Source organism: Lepisosteus oculatus, chromosome 1, assembly GCF_040954835.1.
Source record: "Lepisosteus oculatus isolate fLepOcu1 chromosome 1, fLepOcu1.hap2, whole genome shotgun sequence".
In the NCBI taxonomy this organism is placed as follows: domain Eukaryota; kingdom Metazoa; phylum Chordata; class Actinopteri; order Semionotiformes; family Lepisosteidae; genus Lepisosteus; species Lepisosteus oculatus.
In genome coordinates this window covers 59378863-59401748 of record NC_090696.1, presented here as the reverse complement: position 1 = coordinate 59401748, position 22886 = coordinate 59378863, and the positions used below count along the sequence as shown (strand labels likewise).

Here is a 22886-nt window from a genome sequence, read left to right as displayed (position 1 = left end):
AATTGTTTCAGTGATTAATTGTGACAACCATTATTAAGCCTCCTTATGGGTCTTTATCAGGCAAACATTACTTGAATTAAATCTGTCCCTCAAAGGTATATTGCAGCCTTCAGAGAACGAGTGCTAAACACAAGGACAGAGTTCAATAAAAGAACCCAGTGGACTTCTTCAGAAACAACAGTAAAATAGGAACTGAAGGACACAAGCAGAAACTGCGTGAAACTGCAATGAAAACTGAGAACAAGAGGCACTTCTTTATATAAAAGGTTGGGAAACTATGGCACAATTTACCTAACCATGTTGAAGATGACACCCTGGCTTTAATCAAGAAACATTTGGATGACAACCTTTAATCAATTCGTTACTAAGCACCAAATAAGCTTAATAAAATTAATGGCCTCCACTCATTTATACTTCCCTGTGTTCTTAAGACATATATTTAATCTTTTGAATTTATTATTATTAAACCCTTTTAAGAATGAAACTAAGGTAAAACTTTCCAATATATTTGCCTAATTTTGATGTCTTTAATATAACACCATACAATGGAGTTTGTATGTCTCCTCTGGGTGCTTTGTTTCTTTTCCACGGTTCAAAGACATTCTGTTAGGCTAAAACGCTTCTGAGGAAACTGGGTCAGGGTGTGAGTGCGTCCATGCTTGTTTGTATACTGGGATGGACTGGTGTCCCATTCAGGGTGTATCCTGCTTTGTGCCTGTGGCTTGCCAGGATAGGCTCCAGTTCTTCTGCGACCCTGTACCAGATAAAGCGGTTTAGAAAATGGATGGATGCATATATTATTTTTTCACTGTTCTTTTGTCGCAAACTAATCACATCAATAATTATCTTTAATTCTTCAATTAAATGGTTTAAATTAGAAAAATAATAGCTTTAGATCTTTTCACACTATTTTCCAAACTGTCTATTGTTAGAGTCAGGAATCAGAATTATATACAATGTAACCTGTGCTAGTAAATGTATCCAGGTTGCAAAAGTTGACTGCTGCTCATTTCATGACAACATTATTTACCATTGCTATTAAACAGATCAGTATATGTGTGTTTTCCTCTAATACACTCTCCATTAACATAGGAAAATGACTTGGAAGTCTGCAAGGGCTGTATGATGTAGAACAAAAGTCAGTACTTCAAGATACAGTATATGTGATTATTTTTACAAGTAGATAAAACCCTACAAATTATTAAAGATTTTTCTCCAACTGCCTCAAATACTTGTAGTAGTATAATAATGTCAACATAAAAACAAAAAGTGTAACTATTACAGAATTTCACTTAAGTTCCTTCTATAAATGAGGACCATTTCATTAGTTTCCATCAAGTAAGATAAAATAATTCAGTAACACTGTGGAACTTTGCTATATTTCTTGAGTTTTTCCAGTTTGGAAATACAGAGTAATCTTTAAAAAAAACCTGAATTTCAGAATTATAAAAATAACTGGAATTGTGTATGATCTATGATGTGTTCTGATGTGAAGTCTGATAATTATTTGTTTTGGTATTCTAAAATATAGCCATGTTCACACTTATGTGGTATGTGCTAAATGAGTTTTGTTCCAGGAGATGAAAAAATCAACACAGGTAAACGGAAAACTAAGCTCTGTCCATTTGGCCACATGCCATGGACACGTGGTTTTATGGATTCACCATGCAGAGATTTGGTATAATTAATTATTTCATGTACTGTAGCATAACACACAACTACTCTGCAACATGCTCGCTGTGAAAGGTAGCCTGATGCAAGCACAGTCCTGATTTCCAGCTGATTTTTTGTTTTAGGTTTGTCATTGATCACCTAGGCAGGGATCAAATTTAGTTCTCTTGGCCACTGTCCAAGAACTCAGTCAGCTCATGTCTTAGATTCTGTGTCTATGCTGAGTCAGCGGTGTCGTTTTGCAGAAATGGCAACATTACATGCTGAAGTTTAAGAAGACGGAAGTAAGGAAGTCAAATAACCAACTGGTGGATCTGATGCCACCACATTTCCTTCAGGATCAGGATCCCATATTTATGTAAATCCAGCCATTTTCTATCTGCCCGGTTCAATACAAAGTCATAGTGGAGCCGAATCCTATCCCAGCAAGCAACGCGCAGAAGGTAGGACACCACCCTGGCAGTCCTTCTCAGGGCACACATGGACTAAACATGCACACACTCACACTAGGGCCAGTTCTCCAAGAAGCCAATTAACCTACAACCATGTCTTTGGACTGTGAGAGTAAACCGGAGCACCCATAGGAAACCTCGCAAACACAGAGAGAACATGCTGTGAAAACTCCACGCAGCTACGCTGCGCCATTGTGCTTCTCTATTTACAGTGTATCATTTGTTTTAGGGTAAATGTATGAATGGTGAAATAAGCCCTCTGTGCTTCTTTTTATCTCTGTCTCTTCTCAGTATTTGCTTGTACTCAGTCACTGTGCAGTCAGCATAGAGACCCTTCTTTATGTTAAATATGCGTTCTTCTCCCGACATAAAGCAGGAGAAGTTTCTAATCCATATATCTGAATCAGAAAATAACCAATTCACCTCTGAATTAAAAGTTCAAAATTAGGGTGACATAATAAATAAATCTAATATTCACTATAACCACTCATAAGTGGGTATACAATATCAAAGTTACATAATTACATAAATGTTGCTTTTAATGCTTGTAATTTGACCCAATGAGATAAACATCAATTCTTTTCAAACAAAAAAAGTTTGAAAGAAAGCTTGTTATGATAGATGGACTACAAAAACACCACGATTTTAACAGGTGGTAACCTGTAGTGTTACACCTGCTTCACTAAGAAAACTCTTCTTCCACTGCAAGAGCCAAGGGATACTGCTTTTATAAAGATTAATGGGGTTTTGGCCAATTACCTGGGTATACTAAAGTTTCAATAAAAACAATTAAACTCACATTTTCCTAACCTCATCAAATTCTTACCATTAGAAATGGTCTTTTAATTGGCCTCAAAACAAAAAGTCTTAAACTAAAACTCAGAGTTTTAACACATTGATGAAAGCAAACACAGTGGTTCATGACTGAGAGCAACTGAATTTCGCAAAATGTTTTGCATCAAAACATACCTGGTTTCAACATACGTAGAAAAAAATGTTTCTAATTGAAATTAAGAAGTTTCTAATATCTAATTGAAATGGCATCCCATGTTGTTTCTGATATTTGTCAGTTTTGGTTTGGCTGCTTCATCTGCACAGGCCCATAGCTTAAAAGTAAATGCATGTTGTTGACTACTTTTATTATGAAATAAAAAAAAATAAATTGGATAAACCAAAAGTACAGAAAATGTTAGTGTAATTGCGTCTGTGAGTGGAATGTTAAGAACAATATGAAATAAGATTCTAGGTTTCTCAGGACATAAAGATGTGGTTCTCTTTAAATACAGTAAACAATTAAATAATGCTTTTTATATTTTATTATATTGTTATTTAACTACAAGGCGCACTTTAGATTAATCAAAATAATTAAATTGTTTGCAGTTGTGCATTTGCAGCCATACATGACTAACTTAAAGTAATTGTTTAATCCCTTCATTAGTGCTTGGAATTATTAAAAATCAGCCATCCATTGGAGCTTGGAAAGGATAAGCTAAGCACTAAGGAAAAGCTAAGCACTGTAAAATGCATTTGAAGATCTCTCTGTTCTGCTCAGCTGCTACATTTTATTGTTCTCCTAATATAATGTTTGAAAGATTTAACAGATTGTTTAGCTTTAATAATCAGTTAGAAAAAGTCTTAAGAGCTTTCCAAACTTTCTGATTTCACACATTAATTAATGGAATTTCTGAAAGAAAATTCCGGAAGAGTGGTTCAGTCCAGCTGTCTAGAACATGGTCTTCATGTTTCTTCCTACAGTCCCTATTTGAAACTAGGTCTCTGTACCTCACATACAGACCTAATTTACAATTTGATACAAGGCAAATTTGACACAAGGCAAATGAAATATCTCACTGGTTCAATTATGCAAATTATTATTAACTCGTTTTTAACCGTTTAATGTCCACAATGCAATGGAAAACACATAACACCATGAACATCACATTTTTAATTCACCACTTCACAATCGGAGGTTTTAAGCAACTTTCAGAATTATCATACAACCTTTATGTTGAACACAATCACAGATATGTTTTTTCCATAAAACAGTCTAAGGTTGAATGAATTAATTAAGATTAAAATATATGAACTGAGAACTGAAAAACAGTTTTGATGTATTCTGCATGATTACATCAAACAACACCTTGTAATAAGACATTCTTGTGTGACTTCATTACTGGAAAATGTCAACCGCACAATTAAGTCAGTTCATGCTAGCTTTTCTGTTTGCTCTACATTGAACTATGATGATTGTGATAACACCATACTGTGCAAGTGCCAATGGCCAAATCCTCAAATATTGATTCCACAAGGTTACGTGGTTTCTTCATTAAGGAATGCTTAAACATGTCATTTGTAGCAGATGCAATCATTTACTTCATGATTTATAAAGAATTTCCCAATATTAATATTCTGTAGCATGGAGGATTGTGATCAGACACAGTGATATACTGTACAAAGAAGGAACCTTTAATGCCCTTTTCATGTACAGAAAGGGCTACTTCCAAACCCAACAGGTAAACTGAAAACAAAAGAAAAAGGCACGCAGGATAATCTCTCTAGCTACTAGTTATTTGTGGTGCAAACACAGTGCTGGTCACTGCTTCTTTTCTTTTCTCTTCTTCATTACCCTGGAAACCTAACACTTCTCTTGAACAAATAACAACCCGAAGCCCCAGTGTGTTTCCCTGCCAAACATCTGGTGAGAAAACAACGGCTGCTACCATATTTTATTTTCAGATCTGCTAACATTTCAAGCAAAGGCTCTTTTTTATTTCTACCCCACAGGCTGTCATGTTCAGAACTGAAGACCCGGTTAAACTGTTTTGGGGGCTACACAACATTACTCAGAATTTTCCCTTATGACAGTTCTAATCAGCAAGGAGTCAAAAGATCAAAGTTGAAACCTGGGACAAACATGGTGGTCAGTGAGTGTCGCATGCTGTGATCTCTGAAGTGTCTGGCCCTCCCATACCTTTCATCGCCTTCTCCAGCGCATTCAGGAAGAGCGAGGCTGCAGCCAAAGAGCATGATATGGCGGTAGCAGCTGAGGCGATTCAGGGAGCTGAAGAACTTGAGGAACATCTCCACCTCAACGCTCCGCACAATGGAGCTGCGGGACGACAGGCTGGTTTGGTTGTAGGGTAAAATATGGCACTGGCTTACGTTAATATCAATGCAGGGACCTGAAAGAATCAAGAAAAAGAAAAGCCCGGGTAGGATGCAAAAGGTCAGGTTTTTGTACATTTCCCAAGGGTTTACTGTGATACAAACCTAAAATATTTGTTATCAGATAATAAACATTAGCAGCGGTAAGTAATTGTAAAATGGTAACTGAATGGATGGTATTAAAACTGTGCAATGAAGGTAAAATATGGCATACCTAAATGACACTGCACAAGTTGTAAGAAAAAACAAAGTAAATGCACAGTATACAGTAAAACCATAGGACAGCTGAGGAAAAAGCTTGAACATTTACCATAGTAATTGTTCATAGTAGCAATTTTAAGCATTAACGTGAGCAATCGACGAAATAGTCTGCAATTTCCCATTCTTTATGTTCACTAACAACAAATTTTAAGAAAGACAAAATGTTATATAAATAGATTCTAATTAAAATTGAAATCAAAATCAATAACTCTTCTCATGAATGTAGAATATATTAACGGAGATTCTAAAGACAGAAATGTTTTTTTCTAGTGCAACACCCCATTTGACAATGTCCAATCACTTTTAACTGTGATCTACAGGATGATGAAACCCTGTACTAACCTATACAAGCTCATAACCACACGTATCCATTCATGAAAAACACTAATTTCACTGCAAGCCTCACACCTGACACCTGCAGAATAACTTGAAAGGCAAGGGTAACAGAAAGGAAAACCAGCCAATGAGTTATTTTAGATGTACAGGATGAAACCAAATGCTAAAATGTACATTATTAGTTTTAATAGAAAAGAGACAACACCAACAATAACAAACATTCAAGCAAGGTGAAACTAATAAACTATTTTAAACTAATTTCTTTTATTTTTTCTTCTAAGAGAGGTTGACGTCTTTTATCATTTTTAGGATGTGGTGCACAGTGTGCAGAAAAGAGTGAATAAATCTCATCTCGTTATTTTTAACCCATAAACGTTTATATAAGGCTGTTTTGACTCTCACTACTCAATTTGTTTAAGACAAATTGCATCATATAATGTTTGTGAGTCCTAATTTGAAAGATTTAATGAATGTTGCAGTATCCTTTTCTGGCATTTTCTATTTAAGTCCTAAGCTTGACATAATTAAGTGAGAAAGCACTAGCTGGGCTTAAGGCCATTACAAACTCATTCTGTTTATGACACTGCTATAAACATTTCTTCACAGCAGGGGTTGTTATCGCCATCCGATTCAAATATCTTCCTGTGTACGGATGTGTGTCTTAAATTTGCTATGAAACCGATCTCTCTTAATGGATTGAAGGGTGGCAGTCATGAGATATAATAATTGTATCAACAGCTTAATTGGATCATTATGAGAGAAAGGAAAACTATCTTGTTGATATATGGAATGGGATATGGTTGCCAATGTTATTAGTTGAAATTAGTCTTTGCATTCTAAATGTGTAATCTTAAGCCCAAAATGCTTTTTGTTATCATACTCAATGGCTGTTATTTGTTCTGGTGCAATGCTTCTGTACTGATAAGTTTGATATTTTATATTACTGTATAGAATGGAATGGGATTGTTGTAATGATCTTTTCATTTGAAATTGGTATTGTCTAGTGAGAGGCGTGATTCCTTGATTCCTTTAACCTTGTCAAACTGATTCTCTTCCACAGTTCAAGAGAGCTTCAGATAATGTGTTCAAGCATCCATTATCAGAAAGTTGCTAAGCATAGAAGCGCAAAGCAGGCCCAAGAACACTTGACCATGACCAAGGAAGGAAGGGACAACTTAGAATAGCCAAGTAAAACTTACCAGCATGGCTTTTGTGTTGGGCTGTGAGGAGAGAATATACTATATATGTAAGGACTAGGCCCTCAAACAGCTTTGAAACAAGCTTTTACTTTAGAGAATGTTAATAATGAACCCTTTTCCTCTGGCATCTCAAAATCATTATTTTATTTAGACAATACTGTTTTTTAAAGGGGATGATGTGAATTGCATCAAACATTAAGGGTCAATTAACTAAGGATTCAAAAACAAAAGAGTTCAGTTTCATGTAGATGTAGGAAGTGTTGAAAATGTGGCTCATTTTATTTTATAATTTGTAATACAGTAAAATGTATTTTTGTCCTTATTTTGGAACCTGATTGTTTGCATGTAAAATTAGAAACAATTTTACAAATGGTAACAGGAGAAACATGATAGTCACTAACAGGACTAACAGGAATTGTTTCCAAAGCTCCAAACAGCATTATCACACAGAGAGGTGATGACATGAAGCCAGTATTAAAGTTTTTTTTTTGCTGTGTGCTGGAATTTAACAGTTATTCTGAAGTTCAAATCCTTTACAAAATAAAATGGTATAACTGCAACAGGATTAATGTACCTAGCAAATCTAAAAGAACACATGAGGTCTGGGGCCACTGTTGGAGAACGAGGAGCTGCAACAGTGTGTTTGTCTGGTATCATATTGTTAAGAGAAAGGCTTCACAGCTGAAACGTGTTTCGTTTCTTCTCCTTTTAGCATGGAATAAAACTGTAATTCTATTTTACGAGTGACCATTCCATTACCTCAGGATTGAAGTTTCTGCCTATTCTCTTTTAATTTATACCTACTTATTCTAAAGCAAATAATTTATCAGGATATTCACAGATAAAAAGTGTAAAATATTACAAAGCACATATTTTTGGTCAAAGCAGCCTTGTTTAACTTTAAAGTAAAAAAAAAACAGTTATTAACAACTTTCTGTTCTTAATTATTCTGTGCCTGTTCACATCTTGCAATATTACCTGCTCATTTGGACTGGTTAATTTATTGTCTTAAAGAATCCAGGCAACCGCACAGATTTTGATTGAAATATTTCTGACAAAAACCAAGTACAATTAGTAAATCTGCAGAGTAATGAATCCTGTATTTTACAAATCATGTACTTATATTAATTCAGCACACTTTGATTTGTACATTTCATAGGGTAAATTGGCATTTTATTTACAACAGGAACATTGTGTATATCATATTATACAGTATATATTTTGTAAGTGGAAGGTCTTCCACCTTTTTCATTTGCTGATTTTTAAAAACACAGGGTTAAGATTTCTTCATAGACCGTGGCCAGAAGCAAATTTGTTCCAGATCTTATGTTATGAATAATTTTCCCCAAGATGGGGTCAAATGCAAATGTCACAGTAATTTCAGAAAGAAAGACAAAGTCTTTTTAATAGATGATACTATTTTTCATTGTGTTTTGAAACCTAGGGCTGTAAATATAAGTACTTTTATTTTATACAGGTGTTTAAAAGAAGTGTTAGATGATGTTTTAAAGTTAATTTCACATTTCTTTAATACAGTTCACAGAACTACAAATGTTTATGTAAAAATACTCACTGACACTATTTTTATTCAATGTTGGCTTCTGCCATCGATGTTATCTAAACGACACTTCCACTTGGATTCAAGTAAAGCCACTCACTATGTGAGTACCTGATGTGTGAGTCTGTTTAAAGAGCACAAACCACTATTGACAGCAGAAGCATCTTAGAAAGTGGCACGTGCCAACTGGTGTCTAGGAAAAGCCAAGGAGACCAGAAATCCACAACATTTTCAGAAGTTGAAAACACTTACATACCTACACTTATATAAATAAATTACTCATGAAACGACAGCTGGCCATAGCTCTTCACACTTGTGAGGCAGGCTGGAGAGTTATTCTTATTACTATAACAATCTAAAAAAGTATATATAAAAAGCACCTCTATCCAAGTCACCTTATAGTATTACAGGGTTGCATGGCAAAAGTGCAACAATATAATAAAAGTCACACAACTATTAAAACTACCAGAGGTGATAAATGACTCAATGAGAATGCAAAGAACATACAAACTCCATGCAGATAGCAACTCAGGTCTGGATTTGAACCTGGGGTCCCCAATGCTGCAAGGCAACAATACATACTGTACAACTGTACTACCATGCCATGCCAAGATCAAAATATCCCAAATAAAGATAAAATCACCAAACAGACAGCACTTTCACAAGCATGTTTTTAAAAAATTAGACACAGCTTAAATATACAAGACAACCCGGATACCCCATATTAAAATCTGGAACTGACATTTGGTTTTTTCAATTATATACCTACTCAGTTAGGAAAAACCAATAGTTTTAAGCCATGAGTCTCCAGAAGCAAGTCCTACGCCACTTTGGGAGAACATGAGGTGCTTGCTGAAGTTCCCTCAGCATGAACACCTCCGGAGCCATTTGTGTTTTGATGTGATGCAAGCTCCTTGCAGGAGAGTTAGCAAAAGCATGTGATATGACCCAGGCATTAACTAGTGAGATCTGGATAACAGGTGAGCCCTTGTCCTTCCCCCTCTTCTAAAGCCTTGACATTAGATTGATGAATGACAGAATGAAAACTGATGATAACTATGCTATTATTGTCACTACCACTATAACATTTCACAGTACTCACATTGACTGAGCTTGTTCAAACTAATCAAGCTACCTGGCTGTCCATATGCAAAATTCACTGTAGATCTCTGTACCACTAAACCTCTCAACACCCATAATTTAGCATAAAATTGATGGCTGCAGTAAAGTGACCTTTCACAAACACCTCATTACAAATAAAAGATGCATCACTGCAGCAGAGACAATTGTAAGCAATAGTTTGTGGTAAACATTCAAGGATATTCTATGATCATTTGAAATAGTGGAGTGACATTGAAATATTACAACCAGCACTCTCAGTTTGTAAATGGTCCTGTAAAGCACATTTAATAGAAAGCTTTACCTTCTTGTTCTTCACAGTAATTGCCAGACCAGACATGTTGATTGTAATTCCTCAGATTTTGTCACCTCTGACAGCCAATAATTTCTTAAACTTTGTGTGTTAATTAATTTTTATAGTGTTTGGATCTTTCCATAAAGATGGCTTGGTCTTGTGTTTCTTGCAGAGGTCAAAAATGTAGGACACTGTAGTGCAATATCAGAATTCCAGTCACTGTCTCTGTCTTTGGACAGTACTGTACATGCTCTGCAAATATAATGCACATCCCAAAGCTAATAAAGTCAAACAAAGAATGATACCAATAATTTTAGTTTTATCTTTGTTAGTGTGGAGAAGCACATTGGTTTACAAAATTACAGTGTATTTAAAATTTCTCAGTTCTCTGACCTTGGGAAAAAATAACATTAAGAGAGATTCCGATTAAACCAATTCCAAGGTTACATAATTTCTTTACTTTTTGTAATGATGTTTTAAATAAAAAGCCATCTGTTCACTTCCTTGTTATTTTATAAAGACAGTTATTTCCTGGCAACTATAAGATGACATTTTTCATTCCATTTTTGTCATCTGTCACAGGTTTCACATTACATTTGATGTTAAAAATCTACAGTATGTGCTGTGAATCGAAAACCTAAATTCATTTTTTGTTAAATAATGAATGGAAAATACATTAATAGTACAACATTTTTTTAAAAATCTTCTAGCCTTAGACTGCTGAGCTTTCCAATGGGAATATTGTGTTACATTTTTGGTAATCTCTTTTCAGAACTCGCATACTGTATTTCCACAACCTGAAATCACATTTTTCCCTACGTTTTACTTAATGGTGTATGCTAAAAGTGAGTGAAGAAGACTTTCTTTGAACCAGATATAGAAAGATACTGCTCTTCTTCAGGAAAATGAATTTGTAACAGAAAAAGAATGACATAAAAACAAATATGAGACAAATGATTTTTAAACGTATACTGTCGGTGGAAGCAAGTCTGTTCCACTGTTCCAGTAGATGCTGTTGAAGAAGGTTCCATACAGGTAAGTAATGTATGCTGGTCTTGGCACATGTTAACTCATACTGTAGCTGACACTGGGGTATGTGTAGCCTACCTTGGATCTTACATTCAAATTAATTTCAAGACTGTTTCAGTTAAAGCTGAATTTTATAACAGGTGTTAAGCATCAGGGCCAGCTGAATAATCAAAGTACAGATGGGTCAGAATCCCTGCAATATTTAAGAATATTAAGGATCTTAATTTCCCAGTTCCATTCCTATTCAATAAGTTATTTTATAGTTGCTTTAAATATCCTTTGATTTTACACTAATTCCATAATGGTATTAAAACTATGTTAAACTTGTTTTTTTACATGACATTTTATTCCATGCATCCATGTCTTTATGTTAAATAATAGCATATGGGACATACTTTACATAATACAACATATTTTTCATTTATACACTCTTGTTCTCCTAAGTCAAGTCTCCTTTTAGCACTGTCCTCCATTTAGTTAATCTGTAAATAATGCCTTCCTTAAGTCTTTTTGATTAACTCATGCTACTGAGAATTGAATGAGTCGTGTTGATCTTCTCTAGGGAAAGATTAGAGGTTTATATCTCTTTTTTTTAGGACTCCAGGTGTGGTTAACTATACTGTAGCAATCACTAGGATAAACTATTTTTCTCAAGAGCACATGTACAGTACATCATCCTACCTTTGTCAGGGTGCTGAGTGACAGCCTCCTGTGTTGTTGCTTGCACCAGAGGATTTAGCGTCGATAGTGATGTCATCCAGTCTGGTACACTGGTTGAGGCCTGACTGGACCAGGCCCTGTCAGCCCTCTCTGTGAGAAGGATTCGTGAGTCCTCATTGGGAGCTTTAGTCAGAATAAATGGTCTTGAGGAGGCATTTTCTGAGCGTGGCACTAGGTTACCCATGCCTCTGCTCTTTTGGTCACTGTTGGTGGTCAACAACACAGACTGGGTGATCGGGTCATTCTTTAGCGTCGTCCCAAAGGACTCAGAATCAAGAGTGCTTGTGAAAGGAATGTCTGAAGCACTGTCACCAGTAGAAAGAAAGTTCTTCTCACTTGTCTCCAGGAAGCCTTTTCCAAAAATGCCTACAGTAGGTAGATACAAAACAAGAAAACGTTTGATTAATCAGATTTGCTTTTCACTTGCTTTTTTGTTCAACAGTTTTACACAAATTTAAAGAGAACTGGGAATTAAAAAAATAGACCACAGAAGTTATCACTCCTGAGAAAAATGTGCTAAGCTTCTTTGTCAAATTAGCTGCAATGTCACAGTTATGTTAAACCAAAAAGCTCATTTTCTTTTCCACAATTCCAGTATATTGAATCGAGCTAAATTTGTAAACGTTCACAGTTTGCCTACTTTTGTAAAAATCAGGAGATAAATTGCTAATGAGCAAGAGGTAAGAAAAATAACACTTTGAAGTGTTTTATTGTTAATACTTGCAAATGATTAATACTTCTCTAATGAAAGATTTAGACTAAATTCAAGACTGGGAAAACACCAGGCAGATGACATTTAATAGTGTTACATGCAGGTAACAGAAAAATGCTAATGATAAATCCTAATGAAGAAGAAACTGCCTATAAGAAAGAATAATTTTGACATACCATTTACATCTTCTAGACAATGTGGGGAAGCAATAAAAAAAGCAAACAGAATGTTAGGATATGTACTGCAGTTAAAAGCATAGAATACAAATCATTGGACATTATGCTAAAATTGTACAATGGATGATTAAGACCTCAAAAACTAAGCCAACCCAGTGAATGCCTTAAGAATCAAGGGTGAACCATAAGTCAGGGAACAGAAGTGAAAAAGTATGAGGAAGTACATTTAAATCTCAGAACACAAAGAGATGTTTTTATACAAAGGGTTGTGTGTATCCGAGCGAATGGGCCATGGTGGAGAGGTTCAGTAGATACTCTGGTATCTTTCAAGAAACAGCAAGATGAAATCCTGAGATCAATTAACTTCTAACAACAAAGGAAAGAGATGGATCAAATGTCCTGCTTGACACAAGGACAGAACTAGCTCCTCATTTCTTATGCCATGATAATCAAAGCTTAAATCTTATGATAATATGCTAATATGATAGCTTTAGCTAATATGATAGATGTACTGTAAATAAGGCTTAAATTATATTTACTTTTTTACTATCATAGTCTCAAATACTAAATGTTCACAATACATAATTATGAAATAGTAATACAGATAACATTGTATTTTTGTAACAATAGCAAATAAGAATTACAATGTAGGACATTCCACACAGGAAACAGTGGAACGTTGTACAAGTTCTTACCTTTTTCATAAGTTGCAGGAGATTGATAGCTTATTGTAGTCCTGTGATAAAAGGGGAGAAAGGCTACTACTATTGGGGAATAGCTCTACAACTCAGCAGCAGCAAGACTCTGGGAGAGAGTGGCTGCTCAGCAGATGTTTGTCTATGCTGCGTCACTTCTTGAAGAAAATAATGACTGACTCAATGCCTGCTTGTCCTATACAACAAACTGTGTGAAACATACCTTCTAGCTAAGAACTGAGGCATAAAGCGAAATTGTGTTTTAAAGGCACAGTTCTGAAGCTGCCTGCACATGTCTCCACACACAGAGATCTTAAAGTAGGTGGTACAACTGAGGGAACAACAGCCTAACCATGCAGACTAGGATATCATAACCTCCTTCGTACAAAGTTGAATAATCGAAGAAGCTACACCTTGTGTCTTTGCTAATGGTAATGACTCTTGTAGTGCAATGAGGATGTACAGACATGTTCTTCCAAACCGTCCAGATATCCTGGAAGCTCCACAATCCTTTAAAAGTGGGCTAGAGGAATGAAGGGGTGGTGACATTGCCAGCCTACAGGAGACACAGCTTACTCCTGTAGAGCAGCTTGAGCTGTTTTTTTTGTTGTACACTTCTGGTACAAACTAGCAGTGTTTGTTTCCTGTATTTATAGTTGATTTGGGTATGGTTGAGAGCTTTTTTCAATTTTGTTGTTTTATGGAACTTCAAATACTGTACAGTGCACTTTGGTGGCAGGATATAAAGACGGTTATTAAAGGGCTTCTTAAAGCAACTCATGCTTCATAACGTAAATTACTGCAAATAACAAGTGGGGCTAAAATATTGCGCAGACTAATATGATTATTCAAAATTCTAAATTTTAAAACCAAAACAAGATTTTTATTTAAACGTTAATCCATTTAATGCATATCCTCAAATTTCTGTTAGAGCTGCCTACTACACAACATTTTTCACATTTATCAAGCTTGTGATAATAATTCCTTACACCTATTCCTTAAACCTAACACTCTTCTACACTCTACTCAAAGATCTTTACAGGTAATGGGGACTCCTATCCGCCTCCACCAATGTGCAGCATCCACCTGGATGATGCGACCGCAACTATAGTGCGCCAGTACGCTCACCACACATCAGCTATTAGTGAGGAGGTGAACAGAGTGATGAAGCCAATTCAGAGATGGGGATTATTAGGAGGCCATGATTGGTAAGGGCCAATGGGAAAGTTGACCACAGAGAGTCAGGACCTCGGTTTAACTTCTCGTCTGAAGGATGGCGCCTTTTTACAGCATAGTGTCCCTGTCACTATACTGGGGCATTAGGACCCATATAGACAGAAGGGTGAGTGCCACCTGCTGGCCCCACTAACACCTCTCCCAGCAGCAACCATAGTTTTTCCCAGGAGGTTTCTCATCTAGGTACTGACCAAGCTCACACTTTGCTTAGCTTCAGTGGGTTGCCAGTTGTGAATTGAAAGGTGACATGGTTGTGGAATATTTTATTATTTTAATCACATTGTTCTTTTGACTTTCTTCTTTTGACATTTAACTTACAAAAACTCAGACAGCACGGACTTGAACCAGGTAACTCTGGGTGGCAAGTCAGTTTTCCTTAATAATGAAACTCCCAAGTCTTAACATCACGCGTACTATTACCACTTAACACTTCACAACTTATAGCAAAGGTTCTGTTTATATTTAAAAGAAACACTGAGCGAATCTTAAGAAAGCATGTCAAAATTCAAAAAAGAAAGAATGTGCTAATAATAAACATAACTGATCATCTATGGAAACTTGGCTGCCTAGAAAGCAAGTGTTGGATGTGTTTCATAAATCGCTATCTCTCATCTGTAGTGGTTACTATACAAAGTGAGGTTACAGATAGTAAAAGCCCATTCACACTTTTACATATTGGATACATCTATATATAAATAGGATATATCTATATATAAATATTCCAACAGCTGTGCCTGAAAAGCCCCAGGGACTATAACAAGATTTATAAATAACATAATATGCAGAACTAAAAAAGGAAAGGGACTGACTGGAGGCATCTGTTGAATTAGTCACCAATGTAGGCAGGTGTATTGCTTTTCTCTAGAATAACTGTCTCTCAGATCTGCCAAATAAAAATTAAATCAGTCCATTGGTTCACGTTACCTAATGTCAAGATGGACTGTTTCAAAAAAGCGTGATCATTGTGCTTCTGCGGACTGCTGGACAAATTCCTACACAAGCACATTCACACAAGAAGCTGATTTGGGGATTTTCTAACAACTTTACCTGTTAAAAACAGCATAATGGCTTTTCCATCTGATAACTCTAGTTTTCATTTTGGACAACAGCCCAGTGCGACTGTCAATCTAAATCTGTTGAAGGTCTGCATTTTAGTCAGGTCAACCTGTGGTTCTGTAGACCTCGGTCAAAGTTGTTGGCTCAGTTTAACTCAATCATACTATATAGGTAACACTCTATGTACTGTATGATTTAATAATTAATCAATCTATCCATCCATTTTCTAACCACTTTTTTTCCATTCTGGGGTTACAGGGAAGCTGGAGACCCAAGTGATGGGAGCAAGGCATTACTGTTTTATCACTGAGCATTTTTACCCTAATTTATTGAGTTTGCAGCTTTGCATTAAATATATATATATAAAAATGGTTATTACTATATATGCTACATCGTTTGCTCTACAGCATCTTTAAGTTGCTTGAGGGTGAAGCCATAAACATTCAATGACTGCTAAAAAGTACAAATTCACCACAATTTAGAATTCCGCTGCTATGGATTAAATAACTCTGCCAGCAAGAACCTTGCAATCATTGTCAGCATTACAACATTTTACAACACAACATTTTCTGTCTCCCTTCATCAGATTGCATGAGTAGGAAGTGCATTGAAAACCATGACCATTTACCATGGTCATTTGTCCCAGAAAAGGAAACCCTGTAAAACGTATTTCGCCAGCCCCTCTTGAGGAGAGTAACAGCTTTGATGTACAGAGCTTTTGTAGACTTAGAAGGAGGAGGTCAGCAATAAATCACACTCCTTTGTGATAAAATATTCCTGCTGACCTTTTTTCTCACACAATTGAATTAATAACATCTACCTTTGTTAGACCTTCAAAGTAAATGTATTTGCATATGTCCACTTACTCATAGGGATTCTGTTGCCTGTTTTGGACATTCATGTATTTTTCACAATAAACTCAATCTAGTTCCATCTGTAAAAATATTGTTCAGTTATAGCAAGACCGAGGTAACTGAATCATTGGACTCACTAAACAAACAAGCAAATAAAAATTCAAGTATTTTTAGAGAGGTCTGATTCTAACATTGACAATTAGATCAATTTCAGCTTTTGAGAAAGCATAGATACATTGGTGTATATTGATATAAATACAGAGACAATACAAAGGTCTGTATTTTTAAGATCCACAAGTCCCATTTTATAGTTTCAAACAAAGGAAAGGGTTACGCAGTTATGGGTTCAAAGGTTGTAGTAAAGCAAAGAGCAATGATTTTCTTTGTGTTCAAAACTTCACATTTTACAGCAGGAAATGTTTTCTACTGAAGATGCTAAGATTAACAAGGCCTTCAAAGAAGAGGACTGCTTTACGCCATTGCTAATATACTGAACTTTTACAGTCCACCTGTAAACGAAATCACAGGTGTTGTGCTACAAAATTCAGGTATTACTCAAAACAAAAACAAAATTATTTCACACTAAAATAACATAAGCAAAGGTCTAGACTATTCGTAATGTAGACTATATCCTGAATAGCTGAAGGGTAATTTCACTATCCTTAATTTCAGTGACCATAGACTGAGAAGTTTTGTCCTTTCTTTTGTGTCAAATAGTAAATGTTAAGTGATGTAAGCACCAGAATCAAATTATAAACTTCAAATCAAATTATAAACAACTCCTGTGTCTCAGGATTCCAACTGGATATTGAGTAGTACAGTTCAGTACTACTTTCACTGTGTGTGAATGTCAGACAAAAGGATCTACTGTATCTCATCTATCTAAATCTAGAGTTTATTTTGTTTTTAGTGGGGGGATTTAGACTAGAGCAAAATGGTTTCATTTTAAGATAAAGAATAAGGAAGTTTAGAAATTGTGAAGGGGAAATCAGAAGTCCCAATTGCAGGGGAAAAAACTGAATTGAAAAGCCAGCTGCTATAAGTATTTGCGTATATCAGTTTTGAAATGGCTGTAGTTAGCTTGTGAGAAATGCATCACAAGCAGGACAAAGCCATACCCAAACCTACTGTGTGCTAAACAGGTAGGTTTTATGGGTGTGCTATTTGTTACAAACAGGATACTGCATCAGCCAAGCTCTCATGGTTCCTTAGACCAGTGCAACCAGTAAATAACTGGGGAACAGCAGGGTCCACATCTCACATACTTTATATACAGTGCTCACAAGTTTAAGTTTGAGACCAGCATAAAATAAACTGTAATAAATTACCTCAACAATTGAGTTTACTAATACCATTTGTTTTGTCAAGGCAATATTATAGCTTGGAAGCTCAATTTCATCATTGTTTTTCATGGAAAATATTTCTACGAACCCAGCATATTTCAATTGACGCTTTATCATCTCCAGGGGGAAATCTGGTTTATGTAAGATTCCAACACCGCAATAAGACAAAAAAAGACAAACATCTCCACAAAGAATACAGAAAAACGGTGTTTCAGAAGACCAGAGAGTTATTTTATGCTGTCTGTTATATTTAGGGACATAGAGGCATCTCCCAGATGGAAGCAGTGTAAATTCAGAGTGGAGATGGTGAGCCACACACTCCATAATGATCTTCACCTTCTTTACAACTTGTATTGTGGCTTGTATTGTATTGAGGGGATTTACTGTAGGTTCATCTGATTTTCCCCAGTGATTATGCTGCTCGTCTTCACTAATTACTTCACTACTACTACCCAATTTAATACATGTGGCAGTACTGATGTTGTCAAACCAAAAGTAAGACGGTATGTTAAAACACTTTTAATAGATGATTTATAGATAAGTATTAATATTTGTTCCATTTTTATTAAAGATATGGTGGTTCATTTAAAAAGTCTGACAATCACATGAATGAAAGTGTCTCATTTTTATAATATATTCATATTGATACACTGTTTCCTGTTGAAGTTTTTCAACTTTTTTCATTTGTTCAAGATGTGATTCACACAACCAAGTGATAAAATTAGGTATCTGGTACTTCCTTTCAAAGCATCCTCTATGCCATCTGTGGATGACAGTCAGCTCACACATCATAATGTCACATGGAATGCTGTCACACAAGGACTATAAGCATAACTGCAATGCACCTTTTTTACCCAAATGCAACAAAATATATGAAAATGCCACAACAACCAAAATAATTATGTTTTTGTTTTTATCAATATGCATAACAAAGAGTCAAAATTAAGGTGTCAGCTGGAAATCTTGGGGGAATAAGAATAAAAACACTACACACCACAGAAATTAAACACCCAGCTAGGTGAAACGCAGCAAACAATACAGTATATACTGTACCAGCAGCACCAATACAGCAGCTCAAGTGATGAGGAGAGACATTTCTTCAGTAAATGAATTAATGAGGGAAAATCAGGGAGGCCAGAATGTGGAAATCAGAAGTGGAACTTAGCCGGGACACTGGTGTAAAATTTCCAATTCATGCAACATCGGGTCATCTTTAATGACCAAGTAGTCAGAAATGTGGTTTAACGTGTTAACACCACTTACGGCAGCAACCTGGGTTCCTTACAAAAGGGGCTGTCCAATCTTGGCCTTGGAAGGCAAGTATGTCTGCAAGTGTTCTATATTTTTTTAAAGCAGCACTACTGTACCAGATGAGCTGGAAGTGGTGAAATTGGTACAGTTAAGCCTATGTGCAGCTGATTTATCTTAAGCTGAGCTGGAATGAAAACCACCACTACCCATTTTCACAACACTAATGTCAGTGTAATCCTTTTATCTTTCAGCACTGTCATACTAGTGCCCACAATGGGAGAGTTCCACTGCTGCATTTCGGCTCACCATCAATAATGTCAACCGAGTACTTACTTTTGGGATACAGCAGGTTAGATAACGGTGACATCCACATCAACCCCCATTAAATAACACTGCTGCTTTTGCAGGTTTACAGACTTCATGAAGGAATCATGTGGTCTGAGTGCAATGTCTCTGCCAGCATAAGCCACTGATATACTGAAGAGGTATTAGTGGGGCAAGCAGGGGGCGCTCACCCTGCAGTCCATGTGGGTCCTAATGCCCCAGTATAGTGACGGGGACACTATACTGTAAACAGGCGCCGTCTTTCGGATGAGACGTAAAACCAAGGTCCTGACTCTCTGTGGTCATTAAAAATCCCAGGGCATTTCACGAAAAGAGTAGGGATGTAACCCCGGCGTCCTGGCCAAATTATCCATTGGCCCTTACCAATCATGGCCCCCTAATAATCCAGCTCTATGAATTGGCTTCATGACTCTGCTCTCCTCCCCACTGATAGCTGATGTGTGGTGAGTGTTCTGGCGCACTATGGCTGCCGGCGCATCATCCAGGTGGATGCTGCACATTGGTGGTGGTGAAGGGGAGTCCCCATTACCCGTAAAGCGCTTTGAGTGGAGTGTCCAGAAAAGCGCTATATAAGTATAAGCAATTATTATTATTATTATTATTATTATTATTATTATTATTATTATTATATTCTTTAGTTTATGTCCTTATACCATGCTTAACATATCGGTACGGTGTTGACTGGGTGATGTGCTTTGTTTTTTAAGAAAGTTCCATTTTTTTGTCTGTTCTTCTTCTTCTTCTTCATCTTCTTCTTCTTTTTCACAGCCTTAGTCCCAGACTGTCCTGGGGTCAGCTGCTTTGGTTGCTCTTCTCCACTTGTCTCTGTCGAGCACATCTTCCTCACTCACTTCACATACCTCCATATCTTTTCTCACACAATCTATCCATCTCTTTCTAGGCCTGCCTCTTCTTCTGTTACCTTCCACCTCAAATTCCATTACCCTCTTTGTTACTTCCTCAACGTCCCTCCTCATGATATGTCCATACCACCGTAACCTCGCCTCTCGCATCTTCTCAACCACATCCACCACCCTACATCGTCTACGGATTTCTTCATTTCTGATCTTATCCTTCATTGAAATCTGTAGAATCCATCTCAACATCCTCATTTCAGTTCTTCTCATCATGTTCTCTTCCCTCTTTCCAACTGCCAAGCATTCAGCTCCATATAGTAGTACAGGTCTAATCACAGTCTTGTACATTTTGCACTTTAACTTTCTAGGAATTTTCCTGTCACAGATTATTCCAGTTATTTCTCTCCACTTGTTCCATCCAGCTTTCACTCTTTGTTTTACTGCCTCCAGTGTTTCTCCTCCCTTTACCAGTTTTGATCCAAGGTATTTAAACCCATCAACTTGTTTCAGTTTTCCTCCATTTGTCTCCTCAACATTGGTTATAGTATCTCTCCATTACCATTATTTCAGATTTTTCTGCATTCATTTTCAGTCCACCCTTTTCCAGACTCCTCTGCCATTTAAACACTTTCTCCTGTAGTTCTACTTCTGAATCTGCCATCAGTGCCACATCATCAGCAAAGATGAGTTCCCAAGGCACTTTTGTTCTTACCTCCTTGGCAGTGTGTCAATAATGTTTATGAAAAGGAAAGGACTTAGTGCTGATCCTTGGTTTACTCCAACTGTGATTTCAAACTCTTTTGTCTTTCCCCGTTGTGTTATCATCTTCGTATTTGCATCTCTATAGGTTGCTTGAACTAACTTCACCATGCTTTCTGGTACTCCTTTCTTCCTCAAGCACCAATACACCACCTCTCTGGGCACACGGTCATATGCCTTCTCCAAGTCCAGAAAGGCCACATACAGCTTTTTCCCTTTCTCTAGTGTCTTCTCCTTTAACTGTCTCATCACAAAAATGGCATCTGTTGTGCTTTTCCCCGCTGAGAATCCAAATTGTGAGTTGTGGATCCTGACTATCTTCCTGAGTCTCTTATCCAGAATTTTTTCCAGGATTTTCAATCCATGTTCCAGAAGTCTTATTCCTCTATAGTTTTTACACTCCATTGGGTCTCCTTTCTCCTTGTAGATGGTAACCATACTGCTTTTTGTCCATTCTTCTGGAATTCTCTCTTCCTTTGCAATATTGTTTAGCAATCTCGTCAGCCACTGAATCTCCTCTTCATCGAGGTTCTTAAAGTGTTCTGCTGCTATTCCTGATGGTCCAGTTGCTTTGCCCACTTTCATCTCTTTGATAGCTTCTGTCACTTCCTTTACTGAAATTTATTGGATTGGTCCACACACTACGTCTGCCTCCACTAGGTTCTCCCTCTCATTTTCTGCATTTAACAGATTTTTGAAGTATCTGTATCTGAACATAAAAGCTTCTTCCACCTCTGCAGCATCATATATGATTTAAGGGAGGTCTTTGTGCTTTAAGGCTTTTTTCTCACCCATAGAGGCCAGCTTTATGCATGGACCAGGATATTGTCTGGTGATCCCCCATCTCAGACATAATGTTTTGCAAATTTTTCCACGTCACTGTTGTCTTAACACTGACATCTCATCTCATCACAGATCTTCTGATCTGTGTAACTTTACCTCTTTAACACTGCTTTCTTTCAAAATCTCATTAGTGTTCCTGATTTGTTGTATTATAATGTGAACTGTAGCTTCAAATTCAATGTCCGGGTGAACTTAATGTGTTGGGTGCAGGTATGCTGAAGTCAAATCAAGCCATTCTGATTACAGACAGAGACCACTTCACTACTTTTGTGACTTTTCAAAACACGAACTGATATAAATTGCCTTAGCAAAAGAGTTGACTCATTATGCAACGGAGAATCTTCCAAGATTCTTTAAAAATATTATTTATTTTAATACATTCAGCATTTTAAACTTGATCAGTTTGGAGTAAATAATGAATATACAAAATCCATTTTGAAAGTGAAATGTCATGATTGCAGCCACAAAATGTAGAAATGTTGTAGGGGTTGAATACTTTTGCAAGGCACTGTATATGTGTGTGTACGCTATATATGTCTTACAGAAATGTTTATATTATATAAAGATATATGAGTATACTGTATATACCGTATGATTTATCACACATTTTCTACCACCTACCAGAGAGTAGGAGGATGAAAAGATGACTGCTGCACTAACAGTACAGCTCAGCTCTGATGAAACCCCATCCCTGTTGTGTCCTCTAGTTAAATTAACAATCAGGCACACATCTGGTAGTATGGCAGTGAATCCTTTTCTCCTTCAAACTCAAGAAGGTTCCAAAATAATTCTTTGACCTCTGAATAAGCTATCCAATTTAATCAGAACCATATATGAAGACGTAATAAAACTAAAGTGGTGCATAATGTGATATAAACAAGTACTTCACTTTAAAACACTGTAATAAACAATGGAAAGAGACAAAGTCTCATTTGTCGGGCTTCACGTCAAGTC

General features: G+C 36.5%; 1 protein-coding gene across 3 annotated transcripts in view; it reads right to left on the bottom strand.

Annotated features, from left to right (window-relative positions):
- Positions 1 to 22886, bottom strand: part of corin (corin, serine peptidase) — a 62511-nt gene that overhangs the window by 32932 nt on the left and 6693 nt on the right. For all 3 annotated transcript variants that reach the window (XM_069190843.1, XM_069190847.1, XM_069190848.1), the window contains exons 3-4: positions 11767 to 12171; positions 5095 to 5305 (exon numbers count right to left, since the gene is read on the bottom strand). In XM_069190843.1, the coding sequence (XP_069046944.1) occupies positions 5095 to 5305; positions 11767 to 12171 (616 nt within the window). The remainder of the gene's footprint in view (positions 1 to 5094; positions 5306 to 11766; positions 12172 to 22886) is intronic.